The sequence below is a fragment of the Gouania willdenowi genome, chromosome 19, assembly GCF_900634775.1.
Source record: "Gouania willdenowi chromosome 19, fGouWil2.1, whole genome shotgun sequence".
Taxonomy (NCBI): domain Eukaryota; kingdom Metazoa; phylum Chordata; class Actinopteri; order Blenniiformes; family Gobiesocidae; genus Gouania; species Gouania willdenowi.
In genome coordinates, this window is record NC_041062.1 from 17,937,913 (window position 1) to 17,957,065 (window position 19,153).

Sequence of the window (19,153 nt, forward strand, 5' to 3'; positions counted from 1 at the left end):
AGGCTTACGAATCAGGATCTTTACCGGGTTCTTTTAATGAGGCACTGATATCCTTGATCCTAAAAAGGATAGAGACTTATCAGATCCAGTAAATTATAGACCTGTTAGTCTTTTGGGGGTGACTGTAAGATTTTAACAAAATTTTGGCCTCGCGTTAGAAAAGGTGCTGCCTTCTGTCATTAATGGGACCAGGTTGGCTTCATTAAGGGTAGATGTTCGGGAGACAACATGAGGAGACTTATTCATATTATGCACAAAAGTAGGGTTTATTTGGAACGGTGGCGGCCTTCTCCCTGATGCGGAGAAGGCTTCGACCGGGGTGGAATGGGGTTTTCTATGACGGTCCTTAGTAGGTTTTGGTTTTGGGTCAGAGTTTATTAATTGGGTGAAGACTATTATTCAAGTCCAAAACGCTAGTGTTTTAACAAACGGTCTGGTATCAGATTTTTTTCATTTATCCAGGGGAAATGAGGCAAGGATTGTAGTCTGTCTCCACTGCTTTTCACCATTTTTTTGGAACCCCTAGCTCAGAAAATTCAGTCAGAGACAAAATTAAAGGTGTAAGAGCTGGTGGGAGAGAACAGAAATTGTTTCTTTATGCGGATGACATTTGGCGGTTTAACAGACCCATCACATTCTCTGCCAGCCTTTACTTGAATGTGTTGACTCTTATTCCAGGCTGTCGGGCTACAAGATAAATTGGAGCAAATCGGAGGCTATGCCACTTAATGCACTATGTTATTCTAATATATCACAGCCTTCAACTTTAAATTTTTACAATCAGGTATGAAACATTTAGGAATATTATTAAACCCGAACCTAGAGGAAATAATGCAAACGAATATGAAAACCCCTCTTCCTGAAAATTAAAACTAATTTGGATAAATGGGAAAATTAAAGCTTACTCTGTGGGGGAAAATTAATGTGATTAAAATGGTGATTGCTCCGCAGTTCAATTATGTTTCCATGATGTTACCGGTGAAATTTCCAGTCGATATATTTGTTCAATATGAAAGAATGGTCAAAGATTTTTTATGGACCGGAAAAGACCAAGGATAAATATAAAGAAAATGTGGTCCTCAAGAGAACTTGGGAGGTATGGCTCTTCCTAATGTAAAGCTCTATAACTTTGCGTTTGAAATGTCTAGAGTCGTGAAACACTGGACGAAAGCAGAACCACAGCCAAGTTGGATGAGGATTGAGGAAGAGTTGGTGATCTTTATGAGGATGGAGTGATTATGCCCTTTGATGCAATCATTGAAAAGTTTGGCCTGGAAAGGAAGGGAAATTTTTGGAAATATCTACAGTTCAGAAATTGTATTATGAAAGGGAAGTGTACACAGGAAAAAAAATCCAGTTGTGGATTTTTGTAATCTACCTGATGGAGCCCATAGGGCGGCTTTATTTTATAAATTGTTTAATAACTTAAGAATGTATGTGAAAACTTGAGGCTTATTTGGCAGAGAGATTTGGGCTGTGATATTGATAAAGAAATATGGGACAAAATAATTTTACATTCAGGTAAATATACTAGAGAGGCTAGAGGGAAATTCACTCAGTATAAATTAATACATAGGATGGTATTTCACTCCTAAACTTAAAAGAATGGGGCTTATAGCAAATGATAAATGCTGGAAATGCCAGTTGGTCACTGGGACATTTATGCATGCACTGTGGGAATGTCACAGAGTGTTTCCATTCTGGGAAAAGTGTTGGATTGTATAGGGAGGTGGATTGGTAAGAGAATACCCAGGTCACCAAGATTATGTATATTAGGTGATCAGTTATGCCAGCATAACTGAATGTGAATACATGGTTTTAAAAGGGGGAACTTTGGCTGCAGCCAGGGTTATTCTGGTGTCTGAAAGACCCTGCTTGCCCAGATTTTGACAGGTGGATGGATAACATTCTGAAAATTGTTTCTTATGAAAAATTATTGGCAAGGTTAAATGACGATTCAGATGTTTTTGCTAAATCTTGGGGAAAGATATTTGACTAAGTGTTATTGTACACACTTTCATACACTTACAGAACCTATGTATAGATCTTATTTGTTTTAGTTGTGATTCCTCGGACCAAGAAATAATGGGTAATGTCTTCTACTACTGCTGTCTGTCCGATGTTAGTGCTGTTGAAAAACTAAATTTCATTACAAAAAAAAAAAAGAATTATCTTTACCGTTGTCTAGGAACCTGTAGGACACCTTTGTATTTAACATGGGAATTTTCACATCATTTTAAGGCCGACGCTTAGGAGATTAAATTTAAAGGCTCATAATTCAGAACAAGGTTAACTACTTCTTCCTCATACATTAAGTTTCTAAGCATCTTATTACTCAATTCCTAAAATGTTTTTCTCAAAACTGTCCTTAACGTCCATAGCTGTACTACAACATTTCAAGGAACAGCACAAGCTTTTAACCTCATGTTTTTATTAGACATGATACAATACATGCAGACATAAATGATCTCTTGCATGTTAATTAGCTTCCCTTGCAATTCATTTTCTGGTTGGACCCATGTGGAGGAACGTAAGCCATCATGAAAAATGCAATCAGGAGCCTCTCTTTTCAGGGATAGCATATTGTTGCACTTCGATGGATCTTTTTGCTAGGATAAAAACTGAGGAAAAAGAGACATTTACATTAAATATTAAAGTGTTGTCATCTGTGCCATTTTAAACACCAAACTTACCGTGGTCGCCCACCGTCTCGTTGAGGCCCGAGTGGTCGCCCACCGTCTCGTTGAGGCCCATGTAGTCGCCCACCGTCTCGTTGAGGCCCATGTAGTCGCCCACCGTCTGGTTGAGGCCCATGTAGTCGCCCACCGTCTCGTTGAGGCCCGAGTGGTCGCCCACCGTCTCGTTGAGGCCCGAGTGGTCGCCCACCGTCTCGTTGAGGCCCGAGTGGTCGCCCACCGTCTCGTTGAGGCCCGAGTGGTCGCCCACCGTCTCGTTGTGGCCCGAGTGGTCGCCCACCGTCTCGTTGTGGCCCGAGTGGTCGCCCACCGTCTCGTTGTGGCCCGAGTGGTCGCCCACCGTCTCGTTGTGGCCCGAGTGGTCGCCCACCGTCTCGTTGTGGCCGAGTGGTCGCCCACCGTCTCGTTGTGGCCCGAGTGGTCGCCCACCGTCTCGTTGTGGCCCGAGTGGTCGCCCACCGTCTCGTTGTGGCCCGAGTGGTCGCCCACCGTCTCGTTGTGGCCCGAGTGGTCGCCCACCGTCTCGTTGTGGCCCGAGTGGTCCGCCCACCGTCTCGTTGTGGCCCGAGTGGTCGCCCACCGTCTCGTTGTGGCCCGAGTGGTCGCCCACCGTCTCGTTGTGGCCCGAGTGGTCGCCCACCGTCTCGTTGTGGCCCGAGTGGTCGCCCACCGTCTCGTTGTGGCCCGAGTGGTCGCCCACCGTCTCGTTGTGGCCCGAGTGGTCGCCCACCGTCTCGTTGTGGCCCGAGTGGTCGCCCACCGTCTCGTTGTGGCCCGAGTGGTCGCCCACCGTCTCGTCCCGTTGTGTGCCCGAGTGGTCGCCCACCGTCTCGTTGTGGCCCGAGTGGTCGCCCACCGTCTCGTTGTGGCCCGTGGTGTTGGGTGTTACATAGTGAGGGATGGATACAACAATCTTCTCCGTTTGAATCTTCTGTAGGGTTTGCTCTGGTCCTTTAACAATCTGAACTTGTCCAACTGAAGTCTTAACTTCCACTTCATTAGTTTCCATTTGAACTGATGGAATAAAAACAAGGTTAACATCAACTTCATATCAAATAAAAAAAAAAAAAGGATGTCATTTTAGCTTAATAATTGCAGTGCTTAGTCCTATTAGCTTACCTTCTTTAGCATTCTGCTGCAACTCAGATTCCAATGACTGGAGAAGCTTGATGGTGTCCGATATTGAAGTATCTTTGTCAGAAAGATCTAAATGGGAGAAGAGTGTCATTAAAACAAAAATCTCCTCCTTAAACTCACCCCTCCATTATTTCTACCCTCTCTGGTTTCTTAGCAACCCTTCATCTTGTCTTGCATTTTCTCTACCATAAGGCAAACAATAGCCTGTTGAACAGGAAAAAAAGTACCTAAACTGTAAACATGCATTTCAATTCATCCTGTGAGTTAATTTATATCATGAAAAACCACAAATCCAATACTACCTTTGCGAGCCAAACAGTCAGCACACAAAGAAGCAGGGTTTCTAGCAGCTTCCATTGTTTCCTGATGATTGAAGGGTGTGGCACACATGGGTCTTTATAGAGCTCACAGCAGGTGGACACAGCTGTGGTTCATTATCTAGATTAGGGTCCACTCAGAGGAGAAATATATGAAGAATATTCAGAGAACTGCATGAACCAGTGAATTCAACCTGTAACAACCATTAAATGAAGATACTTGGGAACTTTTCATCCTTGGAATGTTAATGTTGGATATCTTGAAAGTTTACCATCAACATGATCATTAGTTGTAAAATCCATAATAAGTTAAATAAAACTTTACTAATATATACATATATATATATATATAAATATATATATTTATATATATAATGCTAATATAACCTTTATCATAGCATGGATATATCATATTACTATTATAATTAAGACCTTCGAAGATGACGCTACAACGTAAAAAGATACAAATGTTGGTAGTTTGACCTTGTTTCTGTTAGGCAGGTCCCTTAGTTTTATAGTTAACATTTTCAATTTTAAAAAAATGTGAAACTCAAAGCTGCTCTGGGTTTAATTGAGCATTTACATTTTTTTGTTTTTTAATGATTTACAAATGTATTTATTAAGAGTTCTCAATTCTCATGTGTTTTTTAAGTGTCACAGATTTAAATTGTTTTCATGTACCAGTATTTAAAAAAAAAAGATATGGAATTTGCTGGTTTAAAAACCCTGTCTTATTATTTAAGGGACATTTGTTTTTCTTTTTTACATTTACTTTTTCTTTTAAAGTACATTTAGTAGCATGCATTTTTATTTTACTCAAGTAAGGGAGCGACTTCACTACTTTTACATTTCCCAGAGTCATTTTTTTTTTTTTTTTTTTTTCCAAGTATCTATACTTTCACTTGAATGCTGAAGACTAGTACTTTTGCCACTTCTGGTTTTAGTGCACACTGTTTGTGAAATGAACCGCTCAGGATTGTGGGTAGGCAGCAGACACTTTAACAACATTTCTTCTCAGTTTGTTCTGAAGCTCCAGAGTAGGGAAGCAGAGACCTCTACTGGTAGAAAAGTAAATTACACATACAATAGTCCAGTCAATGGTTCTCCAAGGTACTCAATTTCTCTTATTTCTAAAACCAAGTACCCCCTTTGTTGGACTAGAACATTTTGTTCAGAATACAATATTAAACAACTACATAATATAATGATGGAATGAATGAGTAATAAAAACACTAACTTTGGAAATAAGTGCAAAAAAACAGTATTAAGTGCCTCCTGAATGGGTTTATTTTTATAGTTTTTATCATTTCCGGTCATTTCCCTCCTGGTGTGGGACCAAGACGGATATTTGTATTTTAAGTTCATGTTCTAAAGAAGATTATTTTCATTATCATTATTATGATTATCATCATTAAATAAGTTAAATGAGTTGTGTAATATATCTCTATAGATACATATTGCATGTACAGTATGTGTATATGTGTGTGTATAGTGGATGACTTGTAAGGAAAAGCAGGATTATCAGATTGATTATCATTTAAAATAATATTTATCAGTGTTATAGTTGCTCTCAAAAGCCTCTCTTGTTTCTGTAATACTGTACATATTCCATGTTGTCACCAATATAATGAACATTTTCAAAGAGCCTATAGGATTTTGTTATATTCAATTTAGATATTTTAATACGATGATATGCCCATTTTGTTTAAATCAACAGAAAGTAAAAATTTATAAATAAATATCAAATTCAGCATTTCTCTTATATTTAATGACTGAAAGCAATGTTTACCGTGTAAAACATGTTTTACATAATCTTGAAACCATTAGTACACATTATAAATTTAGTAAACACTACCTTACGCCTTAAGAGGAGGGATATTGTTGTCTTTATATTTATTATTCTAAATATTAATTTTTTAACATAATCACCACTGTTTGGCTCATTTTATCGCCCACATTTGCACAACGTTTTTATTCCAAGTCTTGCCTTATTTTATTCATCTTTAGCAACACTGCTAATGACTTCCACAGATACAAGATTTATTTTATTTTATTTTATATTTATTTTTTTAACCACAAAACAAATGTATTAGGGTGTTAAGTAGTGCTACAGGAGCCCCGCTCATATTCATTTCCCACTAGAGGCAGTTGAGCCAAAACCAGGCGCTATAGCTTTAAATGCAGCTCATTGTTTACAGGTAGTCCATGGTAACGCCGGCTAAAAGATGAAAGATTATAGCATTAACCGCAGTGTGAGTTCTGCAGCAGGATTTACAACAGTGACTAAAGGAGGTCTAATATCATTAAAACATTGACCAGCAGAGGTCAGCAGTGACCAAGGTTTGTGACCAAAGGTTTTTAGTAACATTGTAAACTTTTATAATAATATTGTAATATTGTAAATATGGGTATTATTATTCAGATACATTCCTGAATCAAGTAAAATAAAATAAAAAATACTGCTGGTTTCATAATATTGAAAATTGGAACTACTTTGTCACAACAAACCCTACTCAAATCTAGTCTATTTTAACATTTACTATTTATTCAGAACTGTTTTATTTAATATATCATTCCATTGGTGTGGAAGCTCTTTTGTGAAACTTTTGCTAATTTAATTGATTGAAAACGAACAGTTTAGCAAGACTTGTCAATTCAATAGCAATGTAAATAAAGAAATATATAAATACTTACACAGTTAATATCCAGCAACAAACAGTGACTGAGTTTTACATTCAACACCACGTATAAAACTGACTAAGCACTAATGTGCTCTGACCACATTGTTTTGGTTTAAATATTTTATTATTATTATTATTATTTTTTTTTAATAATATAAACAGGAAGTAGTGTTTTTATGTATTTATGTTTATAGTTTTTCCCCACTTTTTCATTTTCCATGCCAGTTTGAACATCTTCAATCACAAACCAGGATACCGGACTTGACAATGCCTAAAGCTAAAAGGTTTAAGGCAAACAGGGTGGAGATGTACCCAAAGGATCAGGTCCAGGGGTCCAAATTTACCCCCCTTGATGACAGCCTGACCGGCCTCGACTGGCTACAGAACTATTCCATCCAGACCTCAGACCCACATCGGCCCAGCGACCCCGAGTGTCCCTCCTCCCAGGAGCAGCTCTTCCATAAAAGCCTTGGCACAGACTCTCCATCCAACCTGGGCAGCGACTCCACCGTTGGTCCCCTGTTCTCCAGGTACCAGGGTTGGGGTCAATTATAACTGTAATCACGTATAAGATAAATAACTACAATTATGGCGTAATCATAGACGTAATTGTATTTTTAAAAATCTGTTGCCAGGTTGTAATCGTATTTAAATTGTAATGAGTTAGAAAATTGACTTTGTAATTGTAATTGCCATAAAATTCTCTAAAAATTGTCAATAACAATTTAAAGCAAAACTGGGGATTCATGTTACAGTTCTATGTTTAGTTTTACACATATGTAGTTAATTATTGAAATATGTTTCATTTCAAGCTTTCTACCATTTTCGAGGGGGTTTTCTGACACAAAACAGTCTCAGACGCCCCCACACCAAAAATATTAAACCTGTATTTTTCTTGATTAAGACGTTTAACAAATTAAATGAATTAAATATTTGTTTTTAGTGTATTTTACAGCTGATTTAGGACCAGTTATCATAAGAGATGCTAACAGAAAGCTAACACATTAGGAAGGTTAACTTTTATTAGGTTATTCATTACAGGCTCATTAATTATGATTAATTGTAATTGAACTTTAGTAATTGAATATGCAATTGTAATTGACTTTCTGAGATTAAAAAATAATTGTAATTTAATTGTAATTGGGAAAAAAGGCTGGTCACTGTAATTGTAATTGAATTTTAATTGAATATGGGTAATTGAAAACGTTATTGTAACTGAAAAATGTATTTGACCCGAACCCAGGTACCCTCTGGGGGAGGTGGACTACAAGACCAACCCCAAAGCCAAACCACCTCATTCCCACGCTTCTCTCATCTACAAGGCCATGCAGGCCAGCGGACAATCCAAAGTCACTTTGTCCACCATCTACGAGTGGATAGAAGAGAATTTCTGCTACTACAGACACGCAAAGCCCACCTGGCAGGTAACTGACACCCACTTTTATTATTTATGAGTGTCCATCTCCCTTCATGTCTCATCATTTACTCATATTTGCTCAATGGCTTTGTAATAAAATCTTGCTTTTATTGTGTCTTTGTTACAGAACTCTATTCGTCACACTTTGACCCTCAACAAGTGTTTCAAAAAGGTTCCTCGACAGAATGGCAAGCCCGGCAAGGGAGGGTTCTGGCAAATTGACCCAGAGCATTCAGACATGTTTGACAACGGGATCTTCAGACGTAGGAAACTGCCAGAGAACCATTACAGAACGCTGCTAAAGAACAAACTTTTTCTGGGTTATCAGGGCACTACAAGCACTTCTTCTGTTAAAGAAGTTGTGCATCCTGAACAGAAGCCCCTGTCATCTACAGAAAACAAAGAGACCACGAGGTCTACAGAGACACCACTTGTTTATGACATTGTAGCAGCAGCTTGTAATGATATTATTGGTGGGGATTGTAGCACCTGGAAGGATTTGGAAAGCACCGCTAATGTTGGGGTTCTGGAACCAACAGGAGAGCAGGCAAGGTGGTGGGAAGGAGGAGGAGATGTGATTAACCACCACCTGTCCTATGGCTACATGAACCTGTGCACCACCACCATGGACGGTACAGTTAATGTAGCAGAGCTCCAAATGCCTCTGCAGGATCTCCATCAGCATCACGACCAACAACATTTGGTGCATCTGGATGAGTCCTCGGTGAAATTCTCTGAGCAGCCATGGGTGGAGGTCACAGTGCTGACAGAGAACGTACCTCCAACCCTGGATCAAGGCTTTGGTGTGAGTGAGGGCGTCTTCACAGCTACCTGTGACCTTCCACCACCAACAACATTGACTGTCCTATAACAATCCTCTTAAGAATCCTCCCACATTACACCTCATTACTTCATGCCCTCTTTCACTTTACTCAATGCCATCATACAATTCACGTGTTATATGGACGTTTGTAATCACAAGTGTATGTATATATTGTTTGAAGTTTGTATTTCTTTTTTGATTTTCAATTAATATTTGGTTCAGTATTTTCATTTGTCTTCTGATATAAATTTCTGTGAACTTTGTATATTAGTTTTCCTCTATTTCTTTAATGTGTGCTAAATAAATAAATTACATCCCTTCCATAACCTGCTTTGCACCCTGGCACTGTAAATCCTTTGTTTTACTCTTTGACTGAAAGTCAAGTATGATGACAACAAACCAACGCAGCTCGCCCTAAAAATGACACAATGAAGGACAGGTTAAGGGAACAGACTTTGTTATCCCTGTGATTATTGTATTTAAAGCCAATAATTTCTGAAATGTGGGCTTGAATAACACATTTCTACTGAATGGTAATAATCACCAAAAAGGAAACTTTACTTGTGAATATTATGGGTTTAGATCAGTGACTGCAGTCAGGGTAGGCAAGGTCCCTCTATCCTGTGTTCTAATGTCCGCTCCCTGGAGAACAAAACTACGACCTGAAGCTGGATTTAAATGCAAAAAGGGAGATTAGGGTGGCGGTGTTTGCATATACAGTAGTCCCTTGTTTATCGCAGGGGTTACGTTCTAAAAATAACCCGCAATAGGCAAAATACGTTGTTACGGCTGAATTTACGGTTGACCTCATTTGAAGACATGATTCATTGCTCTGGTTGAATGATGGAGTCCAGGCGGAGCATTGATGATTTTATATAAAAAAGTTTATTCTATTGCTAAGTAAAAAAGGTACAAGATGGAACAAAGTGAAACAAAATTAGCGTCCGTCCAGGCGGACGTCCGAAGGAAGTGCCGCGCCCCTTCCAACAGTTTCAAAGCCTAAGCTTTTTATACAGATAAGAAAAGGTCCCAACAGTGAGAGACAAAAGGGAGGGAGTCAGATGCCCATAGTGGAATTGTTGGAGGATGATGAAGATGTTATGAGAAGGTTCTGCTCCAGTCTTTATCTGTCTTGATAAGTGTGTGCGTCAGTGTATGTCTGCATGTGAGCAGAGATTCTGGCTTGGCAGAGACTGTGCTGCACTGAGAATAATACGATCTGTACTGTTTAATCATGATTCAGCTGTTAAAAAGTGTAAAGATTAATGGAGTCGTCATGTATTAAAACATGACAAATTGTACACATGAACATACATTTGAGGATATGATGATGAATATAAAAATGACCATAACATTCCCCACTTTTGGTCGCCTCAACGACCAAATCAAGAAACAAAATTATTATATTCCACCTTTGCTGTCTGTCAGGGTTAACCATTAGCATCGTTATTGTCATACATTGGATATATTCTTCTTTTGTGAGGCACGGATATAGATATATCAAGAAAAATGTGGAAATAAACCTAAAAAAAAACTTCATCATTATTATCAATGGCATGAATCATCAAAAATCATCCTTTATTGCATCTAGATAAGCAAAAATCATCATTTGCATCAAGGACATCACTCGTCTTCATCGGCTGAGTTCAGTGGTAACTGGGGTAACCAATAGCATCATGAGTGAAGAACCTTGAGTATTTTCCTCAATCGTAGCAGAAGGGTTTATGACTGTATTCCTGCAGCTAGGTGTGAGGTTGTCCTCCCTCAACCTAGCTATGAGCATTTGGTGTGGCTTATAAACAAAGCTAGGCCCTTGTTCTAGAGCGTTTTCTTGTGTGTGTCTCAGTGGCCTTGTCGGTTCCCCCTTCATTGTTCGGTCAGCCTCCGTCTCAGCATCAGCTGGTGTCGGCAATCATCTTGGATCCATGTTGCCTGCTCCGCGACCTTCACTGCCGTGTGGGTCGTTCGTTTCCGGTCGGCGTTGTAGATGATTGGTTGTTGTCTGAGGAAGGGTAGTCTCCACACACCTGGCAACCTCTCTTGGTATCGGCTGGTACCTGAACAGAAGGGGGGGAAAAAACACCAAAACAGAACTCTTGGGATTGGCTGGTACCTGAACACATGCGCGATCCCACTACTGAGGCTTTAGCTGGTACCTGGTACCTGGTAGGCTTTAGCTGGTACCTGGACAGAAAAAAAGGGGGGGGGGGGGGAAAAACACTCACCCAAAATAAAATAAAATAAAATAAAATAAAATAAAATAAAAATTAAATAAAATAAAATAAATAAAAATAAAATAAAATAAAATAAAATAAAAGTTTAGGGGTGTTAGGTTTAGTTAACTAACTAAATGAATAGTTAGTATGGCCAGGAAGGCAGAGACAGGTCAGAGGTCAGGATCTGAGAGCTTTTCAGATCCTAAAAGGTGCTGCTGCACAATCACACAATGGTTAGGTGTGGGTTAGTGAGCTTTTAGCCATGCTAGCTCTGTAGCCCATTCGCACGCGAGTGGGAAAATATGAGGCTGAAAGAAAAGCAGGAAGTATTAATTCGATTTTCTTTTCCTGGAGTAAGGAGAAGCATAGCTGGAGTTGCAGTGATTATCTGTGGTACATCTACTTACCTGGTGAGAAGCAACAATTTGAGAACCACTGTTTACAAGGGCATGCAAGTCGGACGGAGAAGGACATGCAAGTCAGACGGAGAAGTGTGGAGTGTGATTACATGTCTTCTCAAGATGAATACATACAATTGGGAGACATGGAGATGTGAGAAAGCTAAATGAGTTTAAACCAAATAAATAAATAATGTTATTTATTTATTTAAATTGTTTGTTTCATTTTTCGTTGCTATCTCTTATTTGTGAAGGAGAAATCTTATTCTATCCTTTATTTGTTCTGAATAATGTTAACACTCCACACCTATTCACATAGCCTAATTCTTTTATAGAGCTGAATTTGTCAGTTCATTTATTTCATTCATTTCCCTCATAATTATTATTTGAGATGTAATTTACTTAATTTTGAAGGTCAATTGGTGGCAAAAGTGTCTCCTATTCTGTGTCTGAACCAGAGTTCAGCGAGATTATTGGCCCTTTAAGGTTAGACAGAATTAAAGTTAAGTTGAGTCGAACAATCATATTGTCTTTTGCTCTCTGTATTTATCCCATTCGTAGGGGTGACGAGCCCCAGCACGGTTTGGAGAGCTTCCTTAACACTAGAAGTCCCAGGGATTTCTATATCCCCCCAGAAGTCCCAGAGCAGGGTCAAATGAACTCTAGGACCAAACTGACGACTCTGATGGCTACAATTTGCCTCTATTAATTTGTAAATGAATCACCTGAGAAATCAGCAGGGGGGAGAGCCTGACTCTAACAATGGAAGTCTGGAATGTTAGGGGGAAGTGCCCTGGAAGCTAAAGTCACAATGCCCCGTTTATTAACTCGTTCTGCTTGATGCTGGGGGAGAACAAACACAGACTACAAACATTGAAAGAAACAGAGTCACCTCTTCCAACACACCTGGTTCAAATGATTATCAGGCTTCTGCAGAGCTGGATGATCATTTGAATAAGGTGTGCTGATTAGCGGCCCTCGAGGACCGGAATTGGACACCACTGGAATACCATGTTGTCATGCAGCCTTTTGTGCTGTGGGGAATAAATAGCTGGCTGCTTCCACCTGCTGACACTCCACACTTATTCTACTCAAAATGCAGAGAAGGTTTACCACTCAAGAAGCGTTGGAATTGATCCTGAACAATGCAAACCCTTGTGACTCAGATGGGGAGGACATAAACCTTCAGCCAAATTCGGATTCGGACTCTGAGCTGTCTTCAGGTTAGATTTCCCAAACATCCTATTTTCATTTCCTGACTTTATTTTTATTTAAAACCGAAGAAAAGAATAATTTGAATTTGTTCACATTGCAGATGACGCGACTGCTCCTCATCTGGAAAAGAGAGCTCGGTTGGAGAGTGAGCCCACAGAGACGGCGAAAGAGGGCACAGTGTGGCATGAAGAACATGTGGGTACAATTCTCCGTTTCACTCCAATGGAACCGTACGCTGCAGATGGAGAGCCAACAGCAAAGGCCAGAAGAAGAATCAGGAGTCGCCTTCAGAGCTTCCTCTGTTTCATTACTGTTGGCATGCTCCGTCCCATTCAAGAATGGACTATTCAGCATGCACGGCAAACGGAGCAGACGGACTGGTTCATGATCCTCCATGAACTAATGGCATTTATTTCTGTTATTATTTTGAGGGGGGTGACCAAGGTTCCATCTCTGCGTGACAGCTGGTCAGCATGCCTGGGAAACCCACTTATCACTGGAATTATGTCACGAAACCGTTTCCAAGACATCATGCGTCACCTACGATTTGATGACATGTTTACGCGCAGTGAGCGAGTGCAGACAGATAAGTTTGCTGCAATTTCGGATGTGTGGGGATCGTTTGTTACCAACTGCATCACATGCTACAACCCTGGTCGACACATCACAATTGATGAACAGCTTTTCCCATCGAAGACTCGCTGCTGTTTCCTGCAGTACATTGCAACAAAACCCGACAAATTTGGCATAAAGTTTTGGGTGGCTTGTGATTTGAAAACAAAGTACATCTGCAATGTCCTCCCATATCTTGGAAAGGACCCCAGTCGTCCCAGTGAGGAGAGACTTTCTGAGAGTGTGGTGATGAAGCTGATGGAACCATTTATGGACAAAGGCAGGACGGTCACCACGGACAATTTCTTTACATCACTGACACTTGCACGACGACTGCTCAGCCGGAAAACCACCATCCTCGGGACAGTCAACAAGATTCGCCGGAAATTCCTCAGTCAACTAGAAAGATGGACCGCAAGGAATTCACCACTCAGGTATGTTGTTGGTCTTTTTTATTCCATCAACACCTCTGAGTGTGTCATTGTGTTTAAAAACCGCTATAATAACAACAATTTCTTCTTTTTTAGGTGTTTTCCACCACTGGTGCCACGCTGACGGTGTATGCGCCCAAACGAAAAAAGACCGTCTACATTCTCAGCAGCATGCACAGCGTGGTTGAGACTGAGGAAACCATCAAAAGGAAGCCAAACACCATCACCCAATACAACACCACAAAGTGCGGAGTGGATGTGATGGACCAGATGGTGCGGGAGTACAGTGTGCGCACAGGAACACGGCGATGGCCAGTCGCCGTGTTCTACAACATGATCGACATGGCGGCACTCAATGCACATCTGCTTTATCAAGCATGCACCGGGGTGCAGGAGAGACGGGTGGACTTCCTGGTTCAGCTAGCAAGAGAGTTGGCTAACTCTCATGTGAGTGAAAAGAAGGCACTCAAAGAGCAACTGCGCCAACAACAACCGCCTACACCTGGCCCTGGGAAAAGGGCTAAGTGTCAGATCAACCATTGCTGCAAGAGCAATCGCGCAACTGTGCGATGTGTTCATTGCCACAAATACACATGTGGCAAATGTAGGAGAGAGATACCGTGGCAGTGCCAAGTATGTCACGAGTCTCAATAAGAGGATGAAGGAGATTCTTCTAAATAAAAACCATTGAAAACAAATCACAGTTGTTCTTTTGCACATTTCTCACACCACACTGTCATTAAAAATAAATAATTTTTGTGTTCTCTTTGGGTCAAATGACACCTCTATGGGTTTTATAGGTAAAAAGTTCATTTGACACCTCTGTGGGACTTCTAGTGTTAAATGCTTGGAAGTTACTTAACTTTAAACTATCTCTTATTTCAATCAATTATCAAGAATTTCAGGAGGACCCTTTTTAAATCTCAGGCGACCCAGATTGGGCCACCAACCCAATGTTGAGAACACTTAATTTTTCCCTTAAAAGTGTCTAAACCCAGTGAAGGTGTTTTATGGTCTTGCACGCTAAGTGCTGTTGGAACAAGAAGAAAATGGTTGGAGGGTTTTGGGGTATATTATTTTCCTATGTTAAAATATAAATCAATAATCAGAGGGACGTTGGCCCCTCCCTTCCCTTTTTTTACATAAGAATACATTTGGATTCTTAAAACCATATGATAAATACCATTGGAAAATCACTTATCTGATCATTTTGGATGTGTCTCCGTTTTCCTCTCTCTTGTGTCCGCCTGCCTTTGTGCCCTCCAACCTCCTCGACCTCCTTCTCCTCAGCCATAAAGGTCAAAGCCAGGGTCAACTGTACGCTCCTTTTGGAAATTTGAAGATCTGTCCCCACTTTTGCAGTTAGATTGGAAGTCGCTGTAGTCTCTGGAATAGATATTATGTTAGAACATCCACAATATGTCATATTGTCACGTGTCTATTTCAATCTATTTCCCCTTTGCTTCCCAGTTACAGTTATGGACAATACTTCCCTTTAATTCTCATCCTTCATCATAAGAAGCAGTGACCAGGCATGGCGGCGAAGAGGAAGGATCGGAGTCGAGAAGGCGGTGGCATTCTGTTAGGAAACACTCAGAAACAGAAAGAGAGGAAACCATTAAGACTTAACTGGATAATTTAAAATATCTCTTTTCTTTAGTTGGATCTGATTCGTCTCCTTACAGCGACCTGTATTTTGGAAAAAGCTACATAATAACAACAACTAAGACGAAGACGTAGACAAGTGCACACCACAACGAGTATACACATATAACAACAAAAAACATGGACACTGAACATGAACAGTAAGGTCAGTCAAGGTCAAAGCCAGTCATTCCACTGAAAGTGGTATCATATATAAAAACGTCGTTTGGTGTTTTTAAACACCCAGAAAAAAAACCTTTAAAACCTGGTAACTTTTTAGAAGGCCCAAGGCCTAAAACCTTAATTTTTAACAAGCAGCAGTGTTTTCTGAACACCCCACTACATAATTGGCAAAAACAGGGAGAAGATCAAGTGCATCAGAACCCAGGAGGAAAAGAAGGTGAAACAGAGGAACATGTGTAGTCAAACAGCCATTCATCGGTCAATCACTCAATGACACGTCCACGGCACATTCGCACTCACAACACGGTTCTCTCAGGCATACGTAACGTGTCATCATTCAGTCACTCATGCACCGCACACGTTCATGCCTCAATTTTCACGTCCATGCATTCACAAGGTTTTGCTGCATAGTGTCTAAGTGGAATATAGGTCTCATCTAACCCACCAATGGCGATAGCCAGTCCACCTCCTCTCTCGGGGTCAATGAGCCCTTATTGCCCCCTCATGCTTGGCAACCTTTTAGTGTTAATTAATTGCTTTTTACTGGTATCGTCTGATTACTAAGAGGTACGCTCCTTTTTACTTCCGCCTTGGCGGAGTCTACACTTAGAGTATTGTCCCTTGCAGTACTGACAGTCTACTAGCTGCTGATCAGGCAGCAATCGCACAGCCGTGCACAATAACCAAACTCAACCCCGGTACCCAACCTGGGGGAAACTCAACCGCTGTCCATCTCCAGAAATGTAAAAAAGAATCTCTGAATCAGCAGGAAACTCAACCACCGCTCTTGAAGAATAAGAGTTTGGGAATAACTCAACCACCATAAACTCCAGAAGTCTAAGAAAAAAACCTCTGAATCGGCAGGAAACTCAACCTACACTCTTGAAAAATAAGAGCTTGGGAATAACTCAACCTCGGTCTGCAACCTGAGGGAAACAAACTCAACCCCGGTACCAAACCTGGGGGAAACTCAACTGTCAGGACTTTATTGGGCACCTCTAAGATTGAACGGAGCACGCAACCTCTAATAACCCTCACTCTAAGGGAACGTAGAAATTTGTTCAGAACGGTATTCGGTTACCAAGCATGTATCAAATCAGGTGGACCACTATCCCCCGAAGAGTGCTTTCCCTAGCAAGGTGTATCCTTTTTCTGCACATTAAACCAGGACTTCTTGTTTGAAAAGTAATTGCCTATGTACTCATAGCAACTAATGGGACATTTTTTTTCTCAGGAAAAATTTGGTACCCCCCCCCATGCTGTCGAGTGGCTTTGGGCCGGCCAGACAGTCCGACGCGGTAAGGGGGAGGCGCGCAAAATGAAAACAATGAATGTTGAACTAGGCTGTCTGTCGCAAGCAGCTTCAAAAAGGGTAAGGTACAGATTGTTTACGAGGGTATCGGTCAAAAAATGTCAAAATTTAAACTTCGTTGAGGCTGCAGTCCTCAATCTCTGTCTCAATTTTCCTGAAATTGAGTAAAAACAAAAGAGAAAAGAAGAATCGTTCAGAAATAACAAAGGAGAAAAACGTGTGAGCTCAAAAAAAATCATGGCCAATAAAAATTAAAACTTCAGCTCCAAAAGCTGAGGCAACAGAGGGCTCTTTCTTCAGTGGATGTAACCATATCTTGCATTGTGGGGGCCTCCCCTCAATCAAGAAAATAAATGAAAGAAAAGCAAACAAAAACAACCTTATCAGTAACACTATTTTCTTCCCCTTTGTTTGTTCTTTTCTCATAAAGGCAACAGCAGTGTAAATAAATGAGCAACATAATGAATAAAAGCAAAGATAAATGATGGGCACACTTGATCTCATGTGGCAAACAGAAGGGTTCTGTGTGAAGTTCTGGTGGTCCTGTGTTTCTCATAGTTATGAATGTGGGTGTGTGACTGTATGTCTGGTCTGTCTGCGTGTGAGAGAATAAATGAAAACAAAATAATCTAGTCCACAGTCAGAAGATAGAGGGGTTAGTATTGTGCGAAGGAGAAGCTTGTTGGCTATTTGCTAGTTGTCCCCCTCCATGCCAAAGTTCAAGGCTAAAGTGATTTAGCACTACCACCAAAGGCTGTGGTGGACTTCTTGTGGCTTGGTATCCTTGTGGCTTTTGAAACAGTGTCTTTTTTTGGTGAAGATATTCCATCAGACGTGTGACCAGTCTGCAGTTGCTGCCCATCATTCAGGCAGTAGTCGTGGCGTTTAACTCGCAACTCATTGGTGGGGGGAGTGTCCACTCCGACGCCCACAGGTTCTCAGTCTTTGATGATGGGGCATTGGCAAGCGGCCCATTCATAGACGATGAAGAGTTGACTTGGGACTGAGCGAGTTATTTCAGCATTGCTTTGCTGAATGGGAGTTGAGTCCTTCAGCCCTGAAAGGTCACCGACCTTTGATTGTCCATTTCCTTCTGATGCTTGGTCCTTTGAATGATGTTGACATTTCATTAGCATAAGAGTTGAAGGTGATTTCATTCTTTCATTGAAGATGTCGTTTCTTCAGGGGGGCAACCACAAAGCCAACAGAAACTAACAATTTAAATCATAAAAAATGATAATGATGGTAACAGTAATATTAAAATAAAATGAAATACTGTATTCATCTGTGTGTGTGTGTTTGAGTGTGTGTTGCCCATCAAACATGAAATCAAAATAAAATTTAAAATAAAAAATAAAAATAGTGTCTGTGTGTAATGGCACTATTCTATCGGCAGGGGGCAAGGTGAGAAATCACAATGTTGTGCCACAAGTGTGTAGTGCACTAAACTGGCCAGTGAGGGGCGCCACCTCTCTCTCTCTCTCTCTCTGTACGTGTGTGTGTGTGTGTGTGTGTGTGTGTGTGTGTGTGTGTGTGTGTGTGTGTGTGTGTGTGTGTGGTCACACGTCCAAAAAAAAAGAAAAACACAGCAGCGACGTGTGTGTGTTTGGCTCTCTGTCTTTCTCTCCCTTTCTCAAAAGCTGACACTCGTCCAAATGAAAGCATTAAAGCCAAGCCAAAGGGAGAAATCTGATTCCACGTTTAAACAAAATAAAAACAAAGATAAAAAAAAAAGTAAAACTCGCCTGAAAGCATGATCTGAGTTCACATCATACCAAGATTGTATATGCGTATGCATATATTATTTGTTTATTGGGTTGTTCATCTGTTTGATTCACAGAAACACAATTTAGGTTAGATTCGGGGTTTTAATCTATTTTGCTTTCGGTACAGAGGTGAACTCAGATCATGGCACCGCTGGGATGTTTTGGAAACTTTGGTTGCCCGTCTATCTATGGTCAGGACCTCACAGGCTGTGGGTGTCCGAACAAAACCAAAGTAAATAATGACCAGCCGTATTTTATGCCTAAACAAAATATCCGAGCCCGAAGAAAACCAGAGGGAACCTACA

General features: G+C 40.6%; 1 protein-coding gene across 1 annotated transcript; it reads left to right on the forward strand.

Annotated features, from left to right (window-relative positions):
- Nucleotides 1-6,412: 6,412 nt before the first annotated feature.
- On the forward strand, nucleotides 6,413-9,119 carry LOC114481848 (forkhead box protein J1-B-like). Its single transcript, XM_028476903.1, has 4 exons — nucleotides 6,413-6,490; nucleotides 7,057-7,361; nucleotides 8,075-8,255; nucleotides 8,376-9,119. Exons 2-4 carry the CDS (start codon nucleotides 7,099-7,101, stop codon nucleotides 9,117-9,119), a joined length of 1,188 nt encoding a protein of 395 aa, XP_028332704.1. The 5' UTR covers nucleotides 6,413-6,490; nucleotides 7,057-7,098.
- The last annotated feature ends 10,034 nt before the right edge of the window (nucleotides 9,120-19,153 follow it).

Bases quoted from the DNA above. Each gene is read 5' to 3' on its own strand.
- LOC114481848 (XM_028476903.1), top strand. From the start codon at position 7,099: ATGCCTAAAGCTAAAAGGTTTAAGGCAAACAGGGTGGAGATGTACCCA. The intron at 7,362-8,074 runs GTACCAGGGTTG...ACCCGAACCCAG, and splicing joins GTTGGTCCCCTGTTCTCCAG to GTACCCTCTGGGGGAGGTGG. The intron at 8,256-8,375 runs GTAACTGACACC...TCTTTGTTACAG, and splicing joins ACGCAAAGCCCACCTGGCAG to AACTCTATTCGTCACACTTT.